Below are 27848 nucleotides of genomic sequence, written 5' to 3' on the forward strand. Positions count from 1 at the left end.
GGTTTAACACACACCATTTTATATAGACAAGTGTGTACAAAATAACCAGTAAGGATCTACTGTACAACATAAGGAATTACATTTAACATTCTACAAGAAGAATCTAAAAAGGAATGTGTGTGTGTGTGTGTGTGTGTGTGTGTGTGTGTGTTAGTCAGCCATGTCCAACTCTTTGCGACCACATGGACTGTAGCCTGCCAGGCTCCGCTGGATTCTCCAGGCAAGAATACTGGAGTGGGTTGCCATTTCCTCCTCCAAGGGATCTTCCCGACCCCAGGATCAAACCCAGGTCTCCTGCATTGCAGGTGGATTCTTTACTGCCTGAGCCAGCAGGGAAGCCCCATTTATATAATATACACACACATACACATATATCTCTGAATCACTGCGCTGCACACCTGAAACTAACACAATATTGTAAATCAACGATAATTCCATTACACCACCACTCGCTCCCTTTAAAAACACTGCATCTGATACCTCCTATACAGCTACTTCACAAGAGCCTTAGCTCTGTATATACTTAAATAGATGAAATTTCATACAAAAATTGTTTTCCTGCTACCTCTCTAACATTTTAATAGGCAATTGCAAGGCTTATACCTATTGACAGCTGCACTAAGCACTTCTACAAACATCAGTTAACACATTAGCTATAATGATTCTGGGAAGGAAGAAGCTAAAATCATGTAAGTACACTGCAGGCTTTTCACCAGGTCTCTGCCTCGACTAGTCCTCTTACATCAAACCACAGGCACTTCTCTAGAACAAACATATCAGTACAAACAAGCCTCCTATTTCATTCTTGGTGCAGACACTCACGGCAAATAAGGAAAAGTTTAGAGAGCTTGTCATAGAGAATCATGAGATTATTTGCTGCTGCAGTAACTTTCATTACCTCTTCATACTGCTTAAAATAGCAAGATGGGGGAAACACAATGAGAAACACAATAATTATCACTGAAGGTCTACGATGGCATATCTATCACTGTTCTCAAAAGTTCCTTGTCTGACACAGGACACTCCACAGAGCAGAGGGTCATTTTCTCACAGGCACAAGAATGACTTCCAAAGCATGGTCTCTGAACTGCCTACAGTTCTCGCCTTACCTTCTGTGGAAGTGATAAACTAACCTAATCATCCACCAAGGAAGGGAAATCACTACCAAATACCAGAATAGCTACCGTTAGTAGCAAGAGATTTAATTTTTTTTTCCCTTGGTGTGAGGGGGACTTTTATAAGTTTATTCTAAAGAAACTACTTTTTAAAGTGTACAAAATAATTTTTACAACAGATGTCGCAGTTTTTACGAATTGAAAAACTGTAAGTGATATGAAAAGGCGGTTGATAGGGTACTGGTTACAAAAGTGACAGTGGAGTCAAGAACAGACTCTGATTTAAACACTGAAGATGATGACATGCGTGGTGTGACCGACACGCTCACTCCAGAGCAGAGGGACTTGGTCGGGTATCGCAGTCGTCGGTGGAGCTCATACGGTCTGCCTGGCCTAAACCACAATCAGGGCCCCGGCTCTGCGAGACAGTCGCAAAAATTTTGAGATCAATTTCTATGGAAAATATTAAAGCTCTCACTCTCCTTGAGTGAGGCCATCGTGTGTCCCTACCTGACTGCTGTAGACAAATGGATTTGAATTACAAATACTACTTTCCCAGTTCTTCCCGAGACCTTTTCGTTGTGGCAGATCTGCGGCCAGGACCTCGGGGATGGGACCCAGGCCGTGTTTGAGAGGGACATCGGTTGGGGCAGTGAATTCCTCTGCTCTGAGATGCCACTCGAGAACTCTGCAGAATGAAGGACAATCAACTTCAAGAGTGTCTGGCTTCTACCAACTGCTGGAAAAAATCCACGAGGAGCATTCCTGCACCTCTCCAGGATGCCAGTTAACCACACCCGGCCTGGAGGACTCTACTGTGAGGGAGAACTCAGCTGGGAAAGCTGGAGCCAGCTCTGAGCTGTTCACGGGGCAGGTGGACTGGAGGGCTGACGGGCACAGAGGGAGGGGTCCACGACCCTCAGGCACCTGCCAGATGGCAACGGGGAATTTTTAGAGGAAAGCATGTCGCCATCCTCGGAAGCAGTTTCAGATGACTGAGTTAAATCATCAAGGGAATTCAGGTGATCACTTTGTTCTTTGACCTACACATGAACAATACTGTTTCACAATGTCCTTAAAATATGTATAAAATACACCCAGTGTACAAAGGTGATAAATCCCTTTCTCAAAGCAAAAGCAGAGGCTTCTTAAAAGAACAGGTTTTTATCAAAAGGATAACTTCATCAACAGAGGTTCTAAATTATGTTTTCAAAGTAAATGTCTTTTTAACAAAGGAAGATTTTCTCTTTTGCCACTATTCCTTTTACGAAGTATTTTTTAGAGAATAATATACGTTAAAAGTTAATTTTTTTCATTTTACTATACCTTCTTCTTTTCATATGCTGTTTTCCTTGCAGGCCTAAAAATAAAACAAATGATTCTTTTCAGGCTAAAATTTAATAACTCAAAAACATAAGCAATAACTGAACGTTTGTTTTTTATATAACATCCTTGCATTCATTAATAATTTCTATAAAAGGATGTAACAATAAAAAAGAGTAGCATTAAAGGACAAAGAAAATATATCTGTAATATTAATAAAACATTAAATTTAGATCAAAGGAAAAGGAAAATCCTAACATTACTGGCGTTATGTGATAGAAGTAGTATACCAGGGGTGTTTTGCAGTTGTCATTTTTAATAAGAACTGACTGTTATGGCAATAAAACCTATCTCGGAAGTATTCCCTAAGTCCTTATAAGAAAGAAACCCATTTTTTATCACGATGTTATTAGCTTTTTGAGGGCTTATTATGCAATGGCTATGCATTATTACAAGCATTTGACATGCCATAAAGGCATTTTAAGCCTCACGGTCATTCTGGGAGATAGGTAATATATTAGATCTTTTAGCTAGGAAGAAACGGAGCAAAGAAAGGCTGAGGCACTTGCCCAAGACCACACAGCAGTTCACCAACACCCCAGAATTCAAACCTAGGAAATCTGGCCTGAATGCTGCTGTTCCAAAATATGCTGAGAAAGTGATACTGAAAATTCTTTTTATTTATTTATTTAATTGGCTTGAGCTTGAACTTTTTTGTTTTTTTGGAGGCTAATTACTTTACAATATTATATTGGTTTTGCCATACATTGATATGAACCCGCCCCGGGTGTACATGTGCTCCCCTTCTTGAACCCCCCTCCCCCCTCCCTCCTCCCCCTATCCTCCCTCCGGGTCAAGTCTTTTTAAGTAATATGACACCAAAGAAATCTATATTATTATCTCATGTGTAGCTATAACTACAAATGATAATTCTGAATCTCAAAACATATTTCTAACAAAACAAAAAGACTCTAGATGTAGGCAATATTGGAAATCGACTTTCAATAAAGATTTGCTTTTTCTAAAGAAATTCATCAATACACATTCATTCAAGCATTCTGCTGTTTCTTTATGCTTCCGACATACACGTGTGGAGCACACAGTATGTGTTAACGACACTTTCAGTACAGGAAGCATGGTTTTTCTCATTTAGATATTTATCATCCGAAGTAATAAACTGTACAAGATTGTTAATTGTTTCTACTGAAAATAAACAAAATCCTCCCCTTTTGAAAGAAGTTAACATGATGTGAGGTTTCACAGTACCTTACAAAATCAGCGCTACCCTCGATGATACTATCAACTAGAATCATCAAGGAATGATTAAATCCTATTCAGTATAACCTAAGTATTTGTAAATTCATGATTATATAATTTTACAAAATCTATGTATGATAGAATGAACTTAAGTAATCATCTACATATTCATTTACATAAGAATATTATGCTTCATAGCCAATGAACTAGCCCTTCCCCAAAACTACATAGGTACAGAAGTACATATGTAGATAATAAAGCATGTACAATAATAATAATGTACAGTTAATTTATTGTCATAGTTTAAAGATAATGTCATACAATCAATAGGGTTTCTAATATTAGAAATGCAAACAAGATTAAACTCAATAAACACTTCCTTCGCTGGCTCATTTCCAACAGCATACACACTCTACCAGCTCCCCTCTTAATATAAAACAAGAAACTCCTTTGAACTCCACATTCCTCTTCAATTATCATCCAGTTCTTCATTGCCTGCCCCAGTAAATATTCCCTACGGAGCTGTTTACATGTATTCACTACAGTCCAGCTTCCAAGTGCACTATTTACTGAAACGACTTCCGGCCAAAGGCACGGGTCCTCTCTGTAACCTTTCTGTGGTGTTCATCCAGTAGAGTTGAGGATTCTCTTCTCTTGGCCTGTATACTATATTATGCTGCTCTATTTCCAGAAGAAGTATTCAGTGCTAATATTTCTTCCCCTAGAAATAAAGAATTTGTCCGTGTTACCTGCCATCCTCTCGACCCACTTTCCTCAAAATGCTGTCATCATTCACATGCAGCAGACCACCAGTCAGTGAATCGGTCTTTCCAAATATTGGTGCAATCACACATTCTTCCTGTGTCCAGTTGCCATTGTTCTTTTCCTCTATTTCCTTCCTGGGCACGCCAGGATCGCTACTTTAAAAAATCCAGAAAAAAGTCAATGTTTTCAAATAATTCAACTAATAAAGAATAAGAAAACAATTCTTGTAAAATTCCAACTCTTACCCATCTTAAGTCATTAATTAATTCACAAAACATTTACGAAGTACCAACCATATGCAAGAAAACAAATTCTTCCTTCAAACACAGATATACAATTATGATACAATATGATATGTAAGAGTTGACATATGAAAGTCATAAGTGGAATAAGGAAGGATTCACAGACGAAGTGAAGAGAGGAGGCCAAAAGGAAGAGAATAGCGAGAAATCATTCTACTGGGAGATTAGAATGTCAGCACACAGGTCAGGCACACAACATCTAGGTTGTTTCCTAGGAACCTGGAAGGAAAAGTACAAAACACATGAAAGAAAGTAGAGAGATGCATCTGGAAAGACATTGGGAAGAACCTCAAGGGCTACACTGAAAATCTGGAGTCCACTGGCTAAACACAATGATTCTTAGATGAGGGGCCATAACTAGATTTACACTATATTTTTTTATTTTGCTTTTAAATACGGTAATGTTTAATTTCAGAATTTCCCTGGTTCTCCAGTGCTGAGGAATCTGCCTGTTACTGCAGGGGGCACAGGTTCGATCCCTGGTCAGGGAACATAGCACATGCCATGGAGCAATGAATCCTGTGCTCCACAACCACTGAAGCCAGCACCCTAGAGCCCATGCTCAGCATCAAGAGAAGCCACCACAATGAGAAGCCCAAGCACCGCACCTGCAAAGACCCAGCGCAGCCAAATAAATTAGGAAAAAAAAAAAAAAACCTCAAAGAGAAAAGTAACAATTTAGATGGTTTTTAGAATGACATGGGGCACATCCACCATGAAAGAAGAAATGAAATTTAGCGGGGTGGGGGGCAGTTTACTTGTAAACCACCCACATGGGTGATGTCAGCATCAAGGATGAAAGGCAGGTGCCTCGTCAGTTCTCCTGCCACCAACAACAGTTTGGCCTCCATCCATGGACACACTCAAAGTGCTAGGAGAAAACTGCCAAACAAGAGCACTCTGTCCAGAAAAGCTGTCTTTCAGATGAAGGAGAAATAAAAACTTTCTCAGACAAAGCAAACCCGAGGGAGCTCATCACCACTAGTCCCGCCTCATAAGAAATGCTGAAAGAAGTCCCCAAACTGAAATGACAGGATGTTCATTAGTGACACGAAATAAATTTAAACAGACAACACACTGGTTAAGGCAAGTATGCAGTCAAATCCAGAATACTCTACTACTGTAACATGGTGGTATGTTAACAAATAACTAGTATTAGGCTAAAAGATGAGAGGATTCAAAATAACCATCTCTCTAGTAAAATATAAAATTCGTCAATCAGAAGCATTAGCTCAAGTTAGAAATGATTTTACAGGAAAATAACAAATGACCTACTGTTGCATATTGATAGAGGCTTCCCTATCAGAACCTTCAATCTGCATGGCAGGGAACTCCTGCTTGTGGTTTCCTCCACTCTTTCTCTGCTGAATCCATCGATTCTGTGCACCAGCATCGCACACGCTGTCTGATACTTCCACTTCACTACTTTTCTGCTTCTTTTCTTTTTCAACCTTTAACGAAAGTTTGACACTAAGAACAATTGCTATGACTTAATTCTAAAGACTCTGTTTTCAATTTATTATTTGACTCAGCATTTGCCCTGATATTAAGTGATAAAGATATTTTTGTGCTTACATTAATTTTATCACTTACAAGTCACTGAAATTTTTCTAAAACGTGCTTCTTTCTGTTTGAGGGAAAGAAACGAAATTCCCAAAATTTCAAGAAAGGCCTTCTTAATAAGATACAATTATTCACATCCAGTCTTCCCCATCTGAATGGTAGAGATAGAGAAATAAACACACACAACATCGATCCTCTTCGGTCTTTTCCGCCTGGATTTTCCATGAAACAGTCAGATGTAGAGGATGTGACACCTTAGTGCCTCAGAGACAGAAAGCAATCTTTCTACTTTCTGCACTAAAGCTATTCCTTTCCCACTGCCTTTTCCAATTCTTTTTTCACTGGGGTCCAGGTGATAGCAATAACCTGTTGGTGTTCACTGAGATATACGAACCAAAGCTTACCAAAACACAAGGAGCAGAATGAAACTGAGGAGGTCTTAGTTAGTGTGGAATTCTGGAATATAAGTAATGCTTCCCAACTCCACATTGAATAACCATCAAATTTTATAGCTAGAGGGTATAGAAATAACTATTTACCTTTGCCCCACCATTTACCAATAACAACTTTAAAATTAAAAAAGGTTAAATGATTTGTTCAAAGCCCCTAAACTGGCATTCCCCAACATTTTATGGCACCAAAAGAGATGATACAATTCTGTAATCTTGAATCCGATAAAATTACCAAACGAATTCCTCAAATGAATCAGGTAAGTGAAAAGCGTGACTTTGCCGAAGTAATTTAATTCGTAAGTTGGGGTAGGGTTTATTCTCTTTTTTCTTTAAAGGAGAATAGCTACATTTTCTTGTTTTTTTGTCTTACACGAAAGAGCAAGCAAGTTTAAAAATCTGTTATGGAAGAAAGAAATATCTCACAGCATCTCAAACATCCGTTCTGGTTTTTTTTTTTTTTTTTTGGAGATAAACACGTGATTTTTTTCTTTTTTTGATGAGGGTTGATACTACCTTGGGCTTCCCTGGTGGCTCAGATGTTAAAGAATCTGCTTTCAATGCAGGAGACCTGGCTTCGATCCCTGGGTTGGGAAGATCCCGTGGAGAAGGGAATGACTATCCACTCCAATGATATTCTGGCCTGGAGAAATCCATGGACAGGGAAGCCTGGCCAGCTACAGTCCATGGGGTCGCAAAGAATCAGAGACGACTGACCAACACTCACACACATATATACTACCTATGTGACAAAATCACACATGTCAAAACTTACTACATTTTAATAAACAACATAGTGAAGAGGTCTCTCTCAAAAGAGACATCTGAGAGTGGTGATTAAAGCATAGATGGGAGCACATGTATTGGTTATTAAAAACATCCTGAAGTGGCCATGTTGGATATCTAAGTGCCCAGGGACTGAGGAAAGCAGAGAAGGTCACACATATTCAACCACAATGAAGAGATTAGAGGAAATGTGTGTTTCTGTCCCTTCTCGCAGTTTCTGCTTTCTTCCCATTCTGTAAAAATGCAACTTATATTTAATCCAACAAAGTTAAAAAAAAAAAAAACCCACTGCAAAACCCTAGTTGATCACTGTCCTTAAACACTTTCCTCGGTGCTTATCCTGGCTCAGGACGTTACATGGTGTGTAGCTACATGAGTTTCCCAGTCCATATGAAAGGCTGACAGAGACAGAATTAGACTGATTGAAGGACAAAAGCCATGAAAACAGTTTCCTGAATTCCTATTATTTGGATGGCAGAAATAATCTATTTCTACACAAGAACCTATTTAGATGACCCCACTTTATGCATAAGTAGAAAATCGAAATGGACCAGATCATCCAGAAAGGGAGAAACCAAAGCAAGAGCAAATGAACCTCTACCTCTTTGGGAAGCAGAATGTTCTCTTTTCCCGAAGCTAACAACACTACTTGCACCATGTCTATTGCGTTCTTAAACCTCTGCATATCCTTCTGCAATTCTTCACTGAGATACACTTTGGATGCTCTGTGACTATTCGGTGGAGAAGTATTCCCATCTTCTAATTCGGGCTCCACGGTTTCATCGTCACTAGCCCTGAATTATCTGCATGCAGTAGCTTCTGGAACCAGTCCTGTATTGGTTTGCATTTCTTATCAGTATTTTTAACGACAGCAGGAGTACCGTGAGGTTTTATTTGAGTTACGTGTTTCATCTTATCGGAGCAGACAAGCCACAGACTAGACTGATGTGTCTCTCTGATGTCTAATTTCCGACTAGTGGGATTTTGCCTCATATTGTCTGACATTGTCATATCAAACCCTTGGTCTTCTTTCACTTCAAATGTAACTACCTGGTCCCCTACTTTGTTATTTTCTACATCATTATAAAAACTCTCCTCATTTTTGATAAACACATGTTCAATATCAGGTTTATCACTTTAAGGTCTATTTTATTTTCACTGAAACGAAGCTTTGAAGGTGACTGACAAGCGTATCCCGGGGGCCCATAATGTATTCGAGGAAAAAACATTTTCAAGACTGGGTTCTTTTTGTTCAGGACGTACTTGGAATACTAGAGAGACAGATACTCCAAATGCATCTTTCTCCCCACAATCAGGTATATTATTTGTTATGAAGGAGGTATTTCCTTTCTGTTTGTTCCTTCTTTATGGTGATCATGTAGTGACTCCTCCTTAGGACAAATAATAATTTTCTATTTCTCACAAATTTCACCTAACTTCTGTTTTAACGCATTTGTGGTGGTTTTAACTTCTCCTTCCATTCTAATTTGCCTTGTTTGATCCACATGTTTTCATACTTCTCCACATAAGGAGGCCCTGAACATACAGATCTGTCCTGTCTACAACATTCCTTATTCATTTCCGGTTCTTGAGGCAATTTTTGCAGCTGCAAGAGAGGAAAATTAATTGGGTTGATTTGATTTTCAGGTGTCTTTTCTGGCAGGGTACATGTGTGCCAAATAATATAATTTTTAACTAATCCAGTATGGATAAAGAAAAATCAGAAACTTATTAAAATTTCACTGTTAAACTTCTTAATTTATATGGAACTACTCACAAATCACCAGATCACAACTAAGAAGTGAAAAATAACTTGCCTTACCCAAAAAATAGGAGAAAAACATTCACTCACAAACCCAATTTTGCAACTGTTTGATTGAATTAAACAATTCATACATGTTAAATCTACCGAAAATGAATTACATGATTTTTAATGTTATAAATGCTTCTTCCCTTAAAAATAGTTCACCTCACTCGACCGTATATAGGGAGTCCCTAGAGCACGTCTGTTAAGTGTAAGGTCAAAACGGCCCAATGATGTTAGATAAAAGAACTCAGACACCAAACAGGTGATTTAACAAGCTTTCATGGCAAGGCGCTCCCTGGCGGGGTTCCCGGACCCAAGCAAGTGAGGTCGAGGAAGTCCGCGCCTGAACAAAGGCAAGAGGCAGCTTATATAGCTTTACAGGAAGAAACAGCGAAATTTTTCCCGGATAAGGCAAGATTTGGAGTGGTGGTGCCTCATAGGTCACTTAGCTGCGGTGGCAAGACTGGGTTGGTTGTCCGGTCTGCTCAAGGTTGGGCCGATGCAGTGAAATAGATTTTGCTGTTTCTGGGCAGAATGCTGTTTCTGGACAGGAGGGGGAGGTTAGGAGAGGATTGATTTCTACCAGCTATATCAAGGACACTCCAGCAATGGGGGAGGGAATGAGGGAACAGAGTACAAAAGTCAGCGTTTTTTCCGCCAGCGGGAAAAAGGGAAGGGGGGAAGGAGAAGAGGTCAAAATGGCTACTGAGGTACACCCTTACATGAAGGTTTTTGATTTTCTGTTTTAAGGACTAATATCTGGAGAACAGACAAACTTTCTATGACCAAGAGCCAAAATCAATTAACACTAATCAGAAAGAGGAACCAATTCCTAAATTTTAATGCAAATTATATATTATGATAGTGTTATACATCAATGCATATTACCTGCTTACATCCAGTTATGTGTGTGCTAAGTCCTGTCTGACTCTTTGCGACCCCAAGGACTGTAGCCCACCAGGCTCCTCTTCTATGGGGGTTCTCCAAGCAAGAAGACTTCGGTGGGTTGCCACACCCTCCTCAACCCATGCCTTCCCAACCCAGGGATCGAACCCAGGTCTCCCACACTGCAGGCGGATTCCTCACTGTCTGAGCCACCAGGGAAGCCCAACAATTCTGGAGTGGGTACCCCATCCCTTCTCCAGGGAAATTTCCCAACCCAGGAGTTGAACCGGGGTCTCCTGCATTGAAGGCAGATTCTCTACCAGCTGAGCTACCCAGCAAGCCCTTGCATTCAGTTATCTTATGTTCTGCTGCTGCTGCTGCTAAGTCACTTCAGTCGTGTCCGACTCTTTGCGACCCCAGTAGCCTGCCTAGCTCCTCCATCCATGGGATTTTCCAGGCAAGAGTACTGGAGTGGGTTGCCATTTCCTTTTCCAGGGGATCTTCCTGACCCAGGGATTGAACCTTCGTCTAAAACATTGTAGGCAGATGCTTTGCCAACTGAGCCACCAGGGAAGACCCCTTGATACTTAAACAATCCAAAATGGTGTGTACTTATTAAAACATTGCTAAAGCAACTGCTGTTATTATAACCCCACATATTTATTACTGCTGCTAAGTCACTTCAGTCGTGTCCGACTCTGTGTGACCCCATAGATGGAAGCCCACCAGGCTCCCCCGTCCCTGGGATTCTCCAAGCAAGAACACTGGAGTGGGTTGCCATTTCCTTCTCCAATTTCTGAAAGTGAAAAGTGAAAGTGAAGTCACTCAGTCGTGTCCGACCCTTAGCGACCCCATGGACTGCAGCCTACCAGGCTGCTCCATCCATGGGATTTTCCAGGCAAGAGTACTGGAGTGGCTTGCCATTGCCTTCCCTTGCTTTTGCTTCTCTTGAAATATTTCTTCCAGGTTAACCTGACAATCCACACACAGTAACACTTTCCAGTGTCAAGCACTATCTTTCAAGGTCCAAGTGATAAAAAACCACATTTCGACCTGTTTCTCTCCGACCCTCTCTGGCAGTTTTACACGTGCACATGTCCATACATTTGGTTGGGAGACTTGGACTGACAGACACACACTGAAGACTATTGTGTAGGAAATAGATAACTAATGAGGACCTACTGTATAGCACAGGGAATGCTACTCAACATTCCGCAATGGCCCATATGGGAAAGAATCTACAAAGAGGCCACACACACACACACAAAGAGGCGATACACACACACACACACTAAAAAAGAGGCAACACACATACACACACAGAGATATAAAACAAAGAAACATTTGGCCATGGTCTGACCTGAAATAGTGTTTCAATTTTCAAATAAATGTAACTTCAACGGATTCCTTATGATCTCTAAGCCTTGGTTTCTGTACTACGCTGACTTCATTAGGTGAATCTTGCAAATGAACAAAAGTGTACTATGTGCTAGTATTTAGCACAGAAGTATTTTACTTAAGATAGGTTAAAAGTAAGAAAAGAGTTTCGATGGGGCAATGCAAAGGTGAGAAAGTCACAGCATCTCCCGTTTTCATGTTCTTACATTATTCAGGGCTTACATTTCAAAATAATAATAGAATAGAGTACCTCAGAATCCCAAGGTGATTCTATATCTTTCTCTCCTCCCAGTCCTACGGCTGACATCATGTCTGTAAAATGCAATCACAGATACATTAATGACAACAGTCACTGCTACGAATTTTAAAGAAACGTATAAGTCTATCTCTATCCACAAATATTCCCATAAAATAAAGCAGTGGAAAAGAATTTCAGAGGGTTGAAGCATTTTCAGGAAGAAAAACTTGGTAGTAGGTGGGACACTTCTGAAGAAAAAGAGCAAAAGAAATGTACTTAAAATGAAATGGATATCGCATTTGGATCTATACCCTTTACATGTCTTTATATTTGCTTTTAAGTATAGAAAACATTCACAGGCATTCACTCACTTAACACTTCTATTATTTCTGTATGCTCTATCAACAGAAGTCAAATGGTCATGATTTGCTTGCTCTTGGGGAGCCCTTTCAATAATATCAGCATCACTTTCTTTTTCAACAAGTTCTGGCTTTGTGGCTTCTTCCTGTAAAAACAAGACAACATAAAACAAAAACCCAGCTTCAGAAAACATATTCATTCGTTTGGTCCTTCACCCCGTCAGTGAGATGACAAACAATCACTGTGTCTACGACGTCCTGTAGGGTGTCCTGGGAGAAGTTGGAACTGTAAAGAAAAGAGGGATTCTGCTCTGTGTCTACGCGAGGCAGAGACATATGGAAACAAACAAGAGCAGAAGAGTATCCTCCGACAACTCTGCAGCTGAAGCGGACAGAGCACAGGAAGGCCAACAAGGAGAGAGGAGGCAGGTGTACCTGCGAGCTCAAGGACCGCTGTGACAAAGGGCTGTGTCTCAGAAGATGGAGAGTGCAGAGCGGGGGGCAGTGAGGGGATTCTAGAAGGGCGGCCCGAGCCAACACATGAGGTGCACAACAACGTTAACAAGTCACGTGGAAAACCAGATCACAGGTACTGGGAACTGAATAGAGAGACAAAACTGGAGGACCAGGTTCAAATAGGAAAAAAGCAAGTGTCATCTTCTTCCTTCCAGTGACAGTGATCTACTAAACAAGTAAAGGCATCACATCATCACAAACATATTTTATTTTCGGTGGTGCCACGCTTTTATTCAAATGACGGGAAAGACTGCACTGCACTAGGAAGTAGCAAGTTCAGTTTAGTTCAGTCGTTCAGTTGTGTCCGATTCTCTGTGACCCTATGGACTGCAGCACGCCAGGCCTCCCTGGCCATCGCCAACTCCCAAAGTTTACTCAAACTCAGGTCCGTTGAATCGGTGATGCCATCCAACCATCTCATCCTCTGTCGTCCCCTTCTCTTCCTGCCTTCAATCTTTCCCAGCAGCAGGGTCTTTCCGAATGAGTCAGCTCTTCGCATCAGGTGGCCAAAGTTTCAGCTTCAGCCTCAGTCCTTCCAATGAATATTCGGGACTGATTTCCTTTCGGATGGACTGGTTGGATCTCCTTGCAGTTCACGGGACTCTCAAGAGTCTTCTCCAACACCACAGTCCAAAAGCATCAATTCTTTGGCGCTCAGCTGTCTTTTTTATAGTCCAACTTTCATATCCATACGTGACTACTGGAAAAATGATAGCTTTGACTAGACGGACTGTTGTTGGCCAAGTAATGTCTCTGCTTTTTAATGTGCTGTCTAGATTGGTCATAACTTTTCTTCCAGGGAGCAAGTGTCTTTTAATTTCATGGCTGCAGTCACCATCTGCAGTGATTTTGGAGCCCAAGAAAATATAGCTTGTCATTGTTTCCTCTGTTTCCCCATCTACGTCCCATGAAGTGTTGGGACCGGATGCCATGATCTTAGTTTTCTGAATGTCGAGGTTTAAGCCAGCTTTTTCACTCTCCTCTTTCACTTTCATCAAGACGATCTTCAGTTCCTCTTTGCCTTCTGCCATAAGGGTGGTGTCATCTGCATATCTGAAGTTATTCATATTTCTCCTGGCAATCTTGGTTCCAGCTTGTGTTTCATCCAGCCCAGAGTTTCTCATGATGTACTACTCTGCGTGTTAGTTAAATAAGCAGGGTGACAATAAACAGCCTTGATGTACCCCTTTTCCGATTTGGATATTTGGCCTTGGAGTACAGAATGAAGCAGGGCAAAGGCTCATAGAGTTCTGCCAAGAGATCGCATTGTTCATGGCAAACACCCTCTTTCAAGAACAGAAGAGAAGATTCTACACATGGACATCACCAGATGGTCAATACCGAAGTCAGGTTGATTATATTCTTTGCAGCCAAAGATGGAGAAGTTCTATACAGTCAGCAAAAACAAGACCGGGAGCTGACTGTGGCTCAGACCATGAACTCCTTAGAGCCAAATTCAGACTGAGATTGAAGGAAGTAGAAAATATGACCGTATTTTACAGGAGAGCAGTTAAAATACAATTAAAAACCTATAAGCAATGCTCCAGAGTGGACAGTAAGCACACTAGACGCCGTACATCACCCAAAGTGTCCGTGAAACTGGAATTAAAAAGCAAATTTGGCTTTAAAAACAGCCAAATAAAAATGGTAACAGTCATTCTAAAACAAATTGCAGAGCCAGGAGGAATGAAAAGATTGACAAGTATATTTTACAAAGGTTACTCTGGCAGCAACGTAAAAAAGAACTTCAGGATAGCAAAACTAGAAAGGAATATTTCAAGATTATAGGGGAGACGGTGAGTTATGCTGATAAGATATGACAAATGATAAGCAGGCAGAAAATACTGAACTTCCTGACTGACTGGAGGTGGTATTTTCAAGGAAGTTTGCAGTCCAGGATTTTCTAAGATGGTGAGGACAGATGAAGGGATAGCTTACAAAGAGTCAGGGATGAGGGAAGCGTCAGGGACAATGCCTTCAGTTTGGGGTGTAATAAATTATTTTGAGGCATGCAAGGGACTCAGAAGAAAGGAGTTGGGTAAATACATTTGAATTAGACATAGATAAACTTATTCAGGTAAAACATATACTGTAAAGATAATTATTTGTAAAAGATACTAACCTGGTGTAATTAATGCAAATCTAGGCAGAATTCTGAACTTTTGAAAATAAAATAATACCATGGGAAGAAAGCTGTGAGGCTAAAATTGTCAAATATATATTTCAACATGTTTCAAGGATATAAAAATATACTGTTATAAATATATGCAAATACTCGTTTCTGTCATATTACAATAACAAGCATTTTTAAGTTTAATGAAAAGGTTTAATTGTACAACACCAATTCAAGATGCGACAAGAAGACTCTCTTTTAAATTGACCTTAAAAGACAAGTTTTAATTTGTCGAAGAGAAATGCTTATGTGAGGATGGAATTATGAGGCAGTTTAAAGTACTACTATGACATAAGACGGAGAAGGCAATGGCAAGCCACTCCAGTATTCTTGCCTGGAAAATCCCATGGACAGAGGAGCCTGGTAGGCTGTAGTCCATGGGGTCGCTACGAGTCAGACATGACTGAGCGACTTCACTTTCACTGTTCACTTTCACACATTGGAGAAGGAAATGGCAACCCACTCAAGTGTTCCCGCCTGGAGAATCCCAGGGATGGGGAAGCCTGATGGGCTGCCGTCTATGGTGTCACACAGAGTCGGACACGACTGAAGTGACTTAGCAGCAGCAGCAGCAGCAGAAGCAGCATGACATAAGAAAGAAATAAAAAGCCTATTTGAAAAGATCTCATTCAAAAAGGAGGGAGATATCAAAAGCTTTACAGACAAAGCAAAAGTTAAGAGAACTGAGCACCGCCAAACCACCATTTGTGGCCCACAATCTGCCTGTAATGCAGGAGACCTGGGTTCAATCCCTGGGTTGGGAAGATCCCCTGGAGAAGAGAAAGGCTACCCATTCCAGTATTCTGGCCTAGAGGATTCCATGGACAGTCCATGGGGTCACAAAGAGTCGGACACGACTGTGTGACTTTCACTTTCACACCAGCCTCACAACAAACACTAAAGGGATTTACAGCCAGTAAACACAAGAGAAAGGAGAGACCTACAAAAGCAAACCCGAAACAATTCAGAAAATGTCAACAGGAACATATATATTGATTATTACTTTAATGTAAGTGGATTCAATGCACAAACCAAAAGACACAGAATAGCTGAATGAATACAAAAACGACAGCCAAATATATACTGCCCACAACAGACCCGCTTCAGACCTAGAGACACATACAGACCGAAAGTAAATGGATGGAAAAAGATATTCCATTTGAATGGTAACCAAAAGAAAGCCAGTGTGGCAATCCTTATTTCACACAAAATAGACTTTAAAATAAAGAATATTATAAGAGACAAAGAAGGACACTACATAATGACCAAAGGATCAATCCAAGAAGAAGACATAGCAATTGGAAATATTTATGCCCCCAACATAGAAGCACCTCAATACACAAGGCAAACACTAACAGGCATAAGACGGGAATTCAATAGCAACACAGTCATAGTGGGGCACTTTAACACCCCCTTTACACCAATGGACAGATCATCCAAACAGAGAATCAATAAGGAAACCCAAAACTTCAATGAAACATTAGACCCAAAGGACCTAACTGATATCTTCATGACTTTCCATCCAAATGCAGAAGAATACACTTTGTTCTCAACTGCACATGGAACATTCTCCAGGATAGACCGCATCTTGGGCCACAAATCAAGCCTCAGAAAATTTTAAAAACTGAAAATATATCACGTATCTTCTCTGGCCACAACACTATGACAGCAGAGATCAACTACAGGAAAAAAAAAAAAAAAAAAAACGGCAGAAAACACAAACTCATGGCGATTAAACAATTCATTACTAAATAACGAAAAGGTTATTGAAGAAATAAGAAGGGGAATCAAAAGATTCCGAGAAACAAATGACAACAAAAACACGACCACCCAAAACCTACGGGATTCAGTAAAAGCACTTCTAAGACCAACCTGGATAGTATATTAGAAAGCAGAGACATTACTTTGCCAACCAAGGTCCCTCTAGTCAAGGCTATGGTTTTTCCCGTGGTCGTATATGGATGTGAGAGTTGGACTGTGAAGAAGGCTGATGGCCGAAGAATTGATGCTTTTGAACTGTGGTGCTGGAGAAGACTCTTGGGAGTCCCTTGGACTGCAAGGAGATCCAACCAGTCCATTCTAAAGGAGATCAATCCTGGGTGTTCACTGGAAGGACTGATGATAAAGCTGAAACTCCAATACTTTGGCCACCTCATGCGACGAGTTGACTCACTGGAAAAGACTCTGATGCTGGAAGGGATTGGGGGCGGGAGCAGACGGGGATGACAGAGAATGAGATGGCTGGATGGCATCACCGACTCGATGGACATGAGTTTGAGTGAACTCCGGGAGTTGGTGATGGACAGGGAGGCCTGGCGTGCTGATTCATGGGGTCGCGGAGAGTCGGACACTACTGAGCGACTGAACTGAACTGAACTGAAGAGAGAAGTCGAGAGCAGCACAATCCTACCTCAAGGACAAGAAAAGCATTGAACAGGCAACACTCTACATTTAAAGCAGCTGGAAAAAGAACCAAAACCCCCCAAAGTCAGCCAAAGCAAAGAAATGTTACAGATCAGAGCAGAAATAAATGAAAAAGAAAATGAAGGAAACCATAGCAAAGATTAATCAGACGGAATACTGGTTCTTTGCGAAGATAAGCAAAATGGACAAACCACTCGCCAGGCTCATCAAGAACAGAAGGGAGAAAAATCAAACTGACAAGATTAGAGATGAAAAAGGAGAGGTTACAACAGACAACACAGAAATGAAGAGGATCATAAGAGAATGTTATGAGCAACAATATGCTAATAAGAGAGACAACTGAGAGGAAAGGGACAGATTCTTAGAAAAGTTCAACCCCCCAAAACTGAATCAGGGAGAAATAAAAATTACAAGCAAGCCAATTGCAAACACTGAAATGGAAGGTGTTATCCAAAATCTCCCAAAAACAAAAGCCCAGGGCCAGACAGCTTCACAGGGGAATTTTATCAAACATTTAGAGAAGAGCTAATGTCTAGTTTTCGGAAACTCTTCCAAAACACTGCAGAGGAAGGAACACTTCCAAACTCATTCTATGAGGCCACAATCACCTTGATACCAGAACCAGGCAGAGAGAACCCAAAAAAGAAAATTACAGGCCAATATCACTGACAAACACAGATGTAAAAATCCTCAACAAATTCTAGCAAACACAATTCAACAACACATTACACAGCTCATACACCATGATCAATTCGGCTTTATGCCAGGGATGCAAGGATTCTTCAATATACACAAACCAATTTCAGTGTGATGCACCATCTTAACAAACTGAAAACTAAGAACCATATGATCATCTCAATAGAGGCAGAAAAAGCCTTTGACACAATTCAGCAGCTATTTATGACAAAAGCCCTCGAGAAAATGGACACAGGAGGAACCTACGCCAACATAGTAAAGGCCATATAGGATAAACCCACGGCAAACACTATTCTCAATGAGGAAAAATGAAAAGCATTCCCTCTAAGATCAGGAACAAGACAAAAGCTGTCCATTCTCACCACCATTACTCAGCATGGTTTTGGAAGCCCTAGCTATGGCAATCAGAGAAGAAAAAGAAATAAAAGGAATCCAGATCTGAAAAGAAGAAGTAAAACTCTCACTTTTGCAAATGACATGGTACTACACATAGAAAACCCAAAAGAAACTATCTATTTTCTAGTAAAAGAAAATTACTAGAGCTAAACAATGAATTTAGCAAAGTTGTATGATACAAGGTCAATACACAGAGATCACTTGAATTCCTATACACGAACAATGGAAACTCAGGAAGTGAAATTAATGAGCCAGTCCCATTCACCACTGCAACAAAAAGAATAAAATATCTAGTAATAAACCTACCTAAGGAGACAAAAGACCTGTCTACGGAAAATTCTAAGACACCGAGGAAAGAAAAGAAAGGCAACATAAACAGGTGGAGAGAGATTCCATATTCCCGGGTAGGAAGAATGAATAGTGTGAAAATGACTATACTACCAAATGCAATCTACAGATTCAGTGTGATCACTTTCAAATTGCCAATGGCATTTTTCACAGAACTAGAACAAGGTCCACAATGGAATATTACTCAGCCATAAGGAGAAACACACTTGAGTCAGTTCTAACGAGGTTGGCAAACCTAGAGCCTATTCTCTGGAGTGAAGCAAGTCAGAAAGAGAAATATAAATATCATATACTATTCACACAGATATGGAATCTACAAAAATTCTGAATCTACAAAAGTACCGATGAATTTATTTCCTGGGCAGCAATGGAGAAACAGACATGGAGAACAGACTTACGGACATGGGCGGGAGGGGAGGAGGGAGAGGGTGAGATGGATGGAAAGAGTAACATGGAAACTTACAATTCCATATGTAAAATAGACAGCCAATGGGAATTTGCTGTACGGCCCAGGGAACTCAGAAAGGGACTCTGTGACGATCTAGAAGGGTGGGATGGGGAGGCAGATGGGAGGAGGGTTTGGGAGGAGGGGGACATTGGGTGTACCTATGGCTGATCCTTGTTGATGTCGGACAGAAAACAACAAAATTCTGTAAAGCGATTATCCTTCAATTAAAAAATAAATACATTTTATAAAAACCCCATTTATTTGAAAATTTCGTCGTTTTCTTCTTATTTCCCTGTAAACAGCACACTAACGGCTCTGATTTTCTATCTATGCCTTCTGCAACGGCAGATAAAGACTGAAGCAACAATTTGGATGTACGAAAATTAGTAAAACTATGATTATCCAAGTCGGAGATTTAAAAGTTTTCACATACATCTATGATTATCAAGCAGGATAAAATATTCACATCAGGAAAGAACAAATGAGCTGAAAAAATCAAGCAACCACGATGGCTGAGTTTTACATATGGAAGAATTTGCATTTTAGTTTAACATGCATAACAAAGAACTGACATGCTAATTTAACACCTATAAATACGGAAGCTAATAAAGTTTCTTAAAACTGAAACCTAACTTAAAAATAACTTCTTAACTTAAAAAATTACTTCTTAAAAATAAACTTCTTTAAATTTTATTCTGTAATAAAATTCTTAAAATGGAATATACATATTGCTAGAGATATTTTAAAAAGTAAAGCATTATCTTTCTGAGATAATTTTATAAAGTCTGTTGGTAATGCTTCTTTCCTTATGATTTTATAACAAGTAGTCTACATAAGAAAAAAATCATGAATTGTGATTTCATTCATTTAATGGGTGTAATTGCCCATGACTTGCAGATATTAGGAAAAGATAAATCAGAATCTCTCGGGGGGAGGGGCGTGGGGGGAAGTTCGACATCTTTTCTTTAAGACTGTTGCAGCTTAAATTGTCTCATGTCATGAAGAGAGTTTAAGAATCTCATGTATATAATTATAAATTAAAATTTCAATAAAAGACAAGATAAAATGCTTATTTATTTCCCCTTTATTTTCAAAAAGATCCAAAACCTCCACCAAGATTATACCAAACCGGAAGATAAATTAGTTAAGTACATTAAGTATGTATCAAACACTAAGTTAGTAACCACAAGAAACAGAAGGGCCACAACTTCTTAATTTATCTGCTAAGGCCTAAAACAGAGCTCATCTAGAACTGCGTATGAATTAAAGTTTTGCTAGATTAAATAGAAGACATCGCTTCATTAGTTTCAAAGTGAGAATTCTTCTAAAAAGAGAACTCACTTCAAATTGAAATGAACTTCCAGAGGGAACCATATTCAATATAGATATATACATATACAAGCGTAACCAAGTCACATTGCTATACACCTGAAACTAACACAGTATTGTAAATGACTACACTTCAATGAAAGAAAAAAACAAAGACAACCATCAACCTCAAAGACAACCACCAAAACAGCTAAGGAGCAAACGTTCTTTCAGTTCTTCACAAAAATCAGCTATATGCCATTCAGAAGAGTATAAGTACTGAGTTTTCACAACCTCACTTTCTCCTAAGTGGAATTGGAAATAATTCATCTCATATTTATAACATAGAGTACCTCATCCGACTTACCCCCACTATTTCGGTTGTGTTTCTAAAATAATCTGTTTCATCTTGACCTTCATTCCATCTCCTATTCATCTTATCTTTCTTAAATGAATTCTTCCCCTTCATCGCCCTCCCAGCTTCATATTCATCTAGCTGTTTTTCCTAATTGCTTTGTAATTTGTTTCTTTCATAATGGCATACTTAGTATGCCAACATTTATAAATCTAAATCATGCAGATATATTGCTCTTATCACATCATTTTGTATCATGACTTTGAAGTCTTCCATTTCCGCGGTGGGATCCGTTTTGTCATCATAAGCATCCAGGGAATGGTGTGTGAGAAAGTACAGGGGAAACAGAGTTAAAAACAAAACAACTAACCTTTGCTAGACCAAGGCCTGCGGGAGTCCTGAGTGGTTCTGGAAGAGGCTCAGGCCTTGGGAAGGCAGGATGGGAGAAGCCCTGGACTCCAGGTGATGTTTTGGGAAAGGTTTCAACCACGTCTCCAATTTCACGATCAGAATTCTTGTCCTCAGAGAAGGTGGTACTCCCTGGCCTCACAATGCCACATTCTAATACAGTGAAAGCAGAAAGTACATGAGAACCTGGGTCGTTTCAAATCAGGGAAGAACACCAGGAGGACAGTCTTCAAATAACTTACTGTTTCTCTTGAATTGCTGCAAAGCCTCCGTTAGCCTTGCTAAGTTTGATTTCGGGACATGCTGGAGAAGAAAATAAGAGCTTGAAGAATGACAAGTATCAACTCGGATAAAAGAATTATAACCTCCCCCATTCCTCTCTGATCGAACACAAAGAGTACAGGCTCTGCAGTCATTCAGATGTGGATTCAAACCCCAGTTCTGCCACTGACTGTCCTTCTCATGGGGTAAGCACTGTGACAGATGACATCAGAAGCCCCGGATGTTCCTCTCCTTACCCCTAACTGACTGCTGGACAAATACCATGACACCCACTAGATTATTTGCTCTGCCAAACTGTTCTAGAAAAAAGAATTATCCCTGGGGGTAGTTTAGAGTACTGTTGAAACACTAAGGCATTTAAATTAATTGCTATATTTTGAAATTTGCTTGCATGAATTCTACATGCATGAATTATCACTTGGGAAAGCAAATATGAAAGTTTAGATTTCAGTAGAACCTTATGTAGATGGTTACAAGTGCAAACAGGATACGCTGCTTCTATTCTGTTTGTTAAACAACTAAAGACAAATGATTGTTTCCATTCGGCTCCTTCGAAGAAAAAGGGGAAAAAAAATACAAGAGTAAACCTGTAGGGAAATGATCACGAATGAAAGCCACAAACACTAAACAGAACGCCGTAATCAAACTTGTTCACAATAGATGCAGAGAGAGATGGACGGAAAGAACAGACCCTGAAGAAAAGGATTCTGCAAGGAAAAATGAGGTTAACAGTTAAAAAAAAAAGTGGAGGAGGGAAAAGAAACAGAGAGACATTCCTAGTCAAGTACAAACTTAAGGAAAAAAAAAAAGTATAACAAGGTTTGTGGAAAAACACATACATTTAAAATCCATACACAACAGATCAGTAATATATCAGGATTCCTAAGGCTATATTAGGAACAAAGCCTCTATTTTATATGCTTTTATTAATATATAGATTATGCATCTATAATGTTCTTCAAGTTTATGGTTCATAATATAGCCCTAGTACACCGATCTGTTTTACTCTGAAACTTTTTGTTTATAAACACTACCACATCAGAGTTGAGTTTTGCCACTATAAACAACGTCACTCGATTAGCCCCACATGGTCATCAGTCAGTACCTGAATGTTGTAAAGTATTACTTGAGAGAGAGAAAAATTGATTAACAAATATTCCTAACTATTCACTGGGAAAAGAATTGGTAATCAAAATTCTGAGGAGGACATCTGGCTTGAAAAGAAACATTTAATGGAACACAAGATGGGGCTAAAAAGGTCAAAAATTTTACCCTAAAATTCTCATCTCACATTTGGTGGACACTGACAAAAATACTGTAACCCTTTACTTTTCTCGCATTTCTTCGTTATTTCCTTGTTATGCAGGACTTCCTTCCTCAACATAACTACATTCCCAGTTCTTCCCGAGAGCTTTTCGTTGTGGCAGATCTGCGGCCAGGACCTCGGGGATGGGACCCAGGCCGTGTTTGAGAGGGACATCGGTTGGGGCAGTGAATTCCTCTGCTTTGAGATACCACTCGAGAACTCTGCAGAATGAAGGACAATCAACTTCAAGAGTGTCTGGCTTCTACCAACTGCTGGAAAAAATCCACGAGGAGCATTCCTGCACCTCTCCAGGATGCCAGTTAACCACACCCGGCCTGGAGGACTCTACTGTGAGGGAGAACTCAGCTGGGAAAGCTGGAGCCAGCTCTGAGCTGTTCACGGGGCAGGTGGACTGGAGGGCTGACGGGCACAGAGGGAGGGGTCCACGACCCTCAGGCACCTGCCAGATGGCAACGGGGAATTTTTAGAGGAAAGCATGTCGCCATCCTCGGAAGCAGTTTCAGATGACTGAGTTAAATCATCAAGGGAATTCAGGTGATCACTTTGTTCTTTGACCTACACATGAACAATACTGTTTCACAATGTCCTTAAAATATGTATAAAATACACCCAGTGTACAAAGGTGATAAATCGCTTTATCAAAGCAAAAGCAGAGGTTTCTTAAAAGAACAGGTTTTTATCAAAAGGATAACTTCATCAACAGAGTTTCTAAATTATGTTTTCAGAGTAAATGTCTCTTCAACAAAGGAAAATTTTCTATTTTGCCACTATTCCTTTTACGAAGTATTTTTTAGAGAATAATATATGTTAAAGTTAATTTTTTTCATTTTACTATACCTTCTTCTTTTCATATGCTGTTTTCCTTGCAGGCCTAAAAAAAAACAAATGATTCTTTTCAGGCTAAAATTTAATAACTCAAAAACATAAGCAATAACTAAAAGTTTGTGTTTTATATAACATCCTTGCATTCATAAGTAATTTCTATAAAAGGATGAAACAATTAAAAAGAGTAGCATTAAAGGACAAAGAAAATATATCTGTAATAGTAATAAAATATTAAATTTAGATCAAAGAAAAAGGAAAATCCTAACATTACTCGCGTTATGTGATAGAAGCAGTATAACAGGGGTTTTTTGCCGTTGTCATTTTTAGTAAAAACTAACTTTTATGGCAATAAAACCTATCTCGGAAGTATTCCCTAAGTGCTTATAAGAAAGAAACCCATTTTTTATCACGATGTTATTAGCTTCTTGAGGGCTTATTATGCAATGGCTATGCATTATTACAAGCATTTGACATGCCATAAAGGCATTTTAGGCCTCACGATCATTTTGGGAGATAGGTAGTATATTAGATCTTTTAGCTAGGAAGAAATGGAGCAAAGAAAGGCTGAGGCACTTGCACAAGACCGCACAGAAGTTCACCAAGACCCCAGAATTCAAACCCAGGAAATCTGGCCTGAATGCTGCTGTTCCAAAATATGCTGAGAAAGTGATACTGAAAATTCTTTTTATTTATTTATTTAATTGGCTTGAGCTTGAACTATTTTTTTCTTTTTTCTTTTGGAGGCTAATTACTTTACAATATTATATTGGTTTTGCCTTACACTGATATGAACCCGCCACGAGTGTACATGTGTTCCCCTTCTTGAAACCCCCTCCCACCTCCCTCCTCCCCCTATCCTCCCTCTGGGTCAAGTCTTTTTAAGTAATATGATACCACATGAATCTATATTATTATCTCATGTCTAGCTATAAGTACAAATGATAATTCTGTATCTATAAACATATTTCTAACAAAACAAAAAGACTTTAGATGTAGGCAATATTGGAAATCGACTTTCAATAAAGATTTGCTTTTTGTAAAGAAATTCATCAATACACATTCATTCAAGTATTCTGCTGCTTCTTTACGCTTCCGACATACACTTGTGGAGCACACAGTATGTGTTAACGACACTTTCAGTACAGGAAGCATGGTTTTTCTCATTTAGATCTTTATCATCCAAAGTAATAAAGCGTACAAGATTGTTAATTGTTTCTACTGAAAATAAACAAAATCCTCCCCTTTTGAATGAAGTTAACATGATGTGATGTTTCACAGTACTTACAAAATCAGAGCTACCCTCGATGATACTATCAGCTAGAATCATCAAGGAATGATTAAATCCTATTCAGTATAACCTAAATATCTGTAAATTCATGATATATAATTTTACAAAATCTATGTATGGTAGAATTAACTTAAGTAATCATCTACATATTCATTTACATAAGAATATTATGCTTCATATCCAGTGAACAAGACCTTCCCCAAAACTACATAGGTACAGAAGTACATATGTACATAATAAGCATGTACAATAATAATAATGTACAGTTAATTTATTGTCATAGTTTAAAGATAATGTCATACAATCAATAGGCTTTCTAATATTAGAAATGCAAACAAGATTAAACTCAATAAACACTTCCTCCGCTGGCTCATTTCCAATAGCATACACACTCTACCAGCTCCCCTCTTAATATAAAACAAGAAACTCCTTTGAACTCCACATTCCTCTTCAATTACCATCCAGTTCTTCATTGCCTGCCACAGTAAATATTCCCTACGGAGCTGTTTACGTGTATTCACTACAGTCCAGCTTCCAAGTGGACTATTCACTGAAACGACTTCCGGCCAAAGGCACGGGTCCTCTCCGTAACCATTCTGTGGTGTTCATCCAGTAGAGTTGAGGATTCTCTTCTCTTGACCTGTATACTATATTATGCTGCTCTATTTCCAGAAGAAGTATTCAGTGCTAATATTTCTTCCCCTAGAAATAAAGAATTTGTCCGTGTTACCTGCCATCATCTCGATCCACTTTCCTTGAAATGCTGTCATCATTCACATGCAGCAGACCACCAGTCAGTGAATCGGTCTTTCCAAATATTGGTGCAATCACACATTCTTCCTGTGTCCAGTTGCCAATATTCTTTTCCTCTATTTCCTTCCTGGGCATGCCAGGATCGCTACTTTAAAAAATCCACAAAAAAGCCAATGTTTTCAAATAATTCAACTAATAAAGAATAAAAAACAATTCTTGTAAAATTCCAACTCTTACCCATCTTAAGTCATTAATTAATTCACAAAACAGTTATGAAGTACCAACCATATGCAAGAAAACAAATTCTTCCTCCAAACACAGATATACAATTATGATACAATATGATATGTAAGAGTTGACATATGAAAGTCATAAGTGGAATAAGGAAGGATTCACAGAAGAAGTGAAGAGAGGAGGCCAAAAGGAACAGAAAAGCGAGAAATCATTCCACTGGGAGATTAGAATGTGAGCACACAGGTCAGGCACACAACATCGAGGTTTTTTCCTAGGAACCTGGAAGGAAAAGTACAAAACACATGAAAGAAAGTAGAGATGCATCTGGAAAGACATTGGGAAGAACCTCAAGGGCTACCCTGAAAACCTGGAGTCCACTGGCTAAACACAATGATTCTTAGACATAGGAGCCATAATTAGATTTACACTATATTTTTTGTTTTGCTTTTAAATACGGTAATGTTTAATTTCAGAGTTTCCCTGGTTCTCCAGTGCTGAGGAATCTGCCTGTTACTGCAGGGGGCACAGGTTCGATCCCTGGTCAGGGAAGACAGCACATGCCATGGAGCAATGAATCCTGTGCTCCACAACCACTGAAGCCAGCACCCTAGAGCCCATGCTCAGCATCAAGAGAATCCACCACAATGAGAAGCCCAAGCACTGCAGCTGCAAAGACGCAGCATAGCCAAATAAATTAAGCAAAAAAAAAAAAAAAAACTCAAAGACAAAAGTAACAATTTAGATGATTTTTAGAATGACATGTGGCACATCTACCATGAAAGAGGAAATGAAATTTAGCCGGGTGGGGGGCAGTTTACGTGTAAACCACCCACATGGGTGATGTCAGCATCAAGGATGAAAGGCAGGTGCCTCGTCAGTTCTCTTGCCACCAACAACAGTTTGGCCTCCATCCATGGACACACTCAAAGTGCTAGGAGAATACTGCCAACCAAGAGTGCTCTGTCCAGAAAAGCTGTCTTTCAGATGAAGGAGAAATTAAAATTTTCCAGACAAACCAAACCTGAGGGAGCTCATCACCACTAGTCCCGCCTCATAAGAAACGCTGAAAGAAGTCCCCAAACTGAAATGAAAGGATGTTCATTAGTGACACGAAATAAATTTAAACATACAACACACTGGTTAAGGCAAGTATGCAGTCAAATCCAGAATACTCTACTACTGTAACATGGTGGTATGTTAACAAAGTAACTCGTATTAAGGCTAAAGAATGAGAGGATTCAAAATATCCATCTCTCTAGTAAAATATAAAATTCGTCAATCACAAGCATTAGCTCAAGTTAGATTTGATTTTACAGGAAAATAACAAATGACCTACTGTTGCACATTGATAGAGGCTTCCCTATCAGAACCTTCAATCTGCATGGCAGGGAACTCCTGCTTGTGGTTTCCTCCACTCTTTCTCTGCTGAATCCATCGACTCTAAGCAGCAGCATCACACACGTTGTCTGATGCTTCCACTTCACTACTTCTGTGCTTCTTTTCTTCTTCAACCTTTAATGAAAGTTTGACACTAAGAATAATTGCTATGACTTAATTCTAAAGACTCTGTTTTCAATTTATTATTTGACTCAGCATTTGCCCTGATGTTAAGTGATAAAGATATTTTTGTGCTTACATTAATTTTATCACTTACAAGTCACTGAAATTTTTGTAAAACGTGCTTCTGTTTGAGGGAAAGAAACAAAACTCCCAAAATTTCAAGAAAGGCCTTCTTAATAAGATACAATTATTCACATCCAGTCTTCCCCATCTGACTGGCAGAGATAGAGACACAAACACACACAACATCTGCCCTCTTC

At 39.4% G+C, this 27848-nt stretch overlaps 1 protein-coding gene and 1 pseudogene across 1 annotated transcript in view; both read right to left on the reverse strand.

Annotated features, from left to right (window-relative positions):
* The window catches only part of LOC129556303 (ankyrin repeat domain-containing protein 26-like), a 69528-nt gene that overhangs the window by 17599 nt on the left and 24081 nt on the right, over window positions 1–27848 (reverse strand). Inside the window, exons 9-13 of the mRNA XM_088840178.1 lie at window positions 21562–21622; window positions 21282–21472; window positions 6066–6213; window positions 4445–4619; window positions 2442–2475 (exon numbers count right to left, since the gene is read on the reverse strand). Of these exons, the coding sequence (XP_088696304.1) occupies window positions 2442–2475; window positions 4445–4619; window positions 6066–6213; window positions 21282–21472; window positions 21562–21622 (609 nt within the window). The remainder of the gene's footprint in view (window positions 1–2441; window positions 2476–4444; window positions 4620–6065; window positions 6214–21281; window positions 21473–21561; window positions 21623–27848) is intronic.
* Window positions 7230–9268, reverse strand: LOC148777005 (putative coiled-coil domain-containing protein 144B; annotated as a pseudogene).

Source organism: Moschus berezovskii, chromosome 9 (assembly GCF_049115385.1).
Source record: "Moschus berezovskii isolate FMDL1 chromosome 9, NW_MosBer_1.0, whole genome shotgun sequence".
Classification (NCBI taxonomy): Eukaryota; Metazoa; Chordata; class Mammalia; order Artiodactyla; family Moschidae; genus Moschus; species Moschus berezovskii.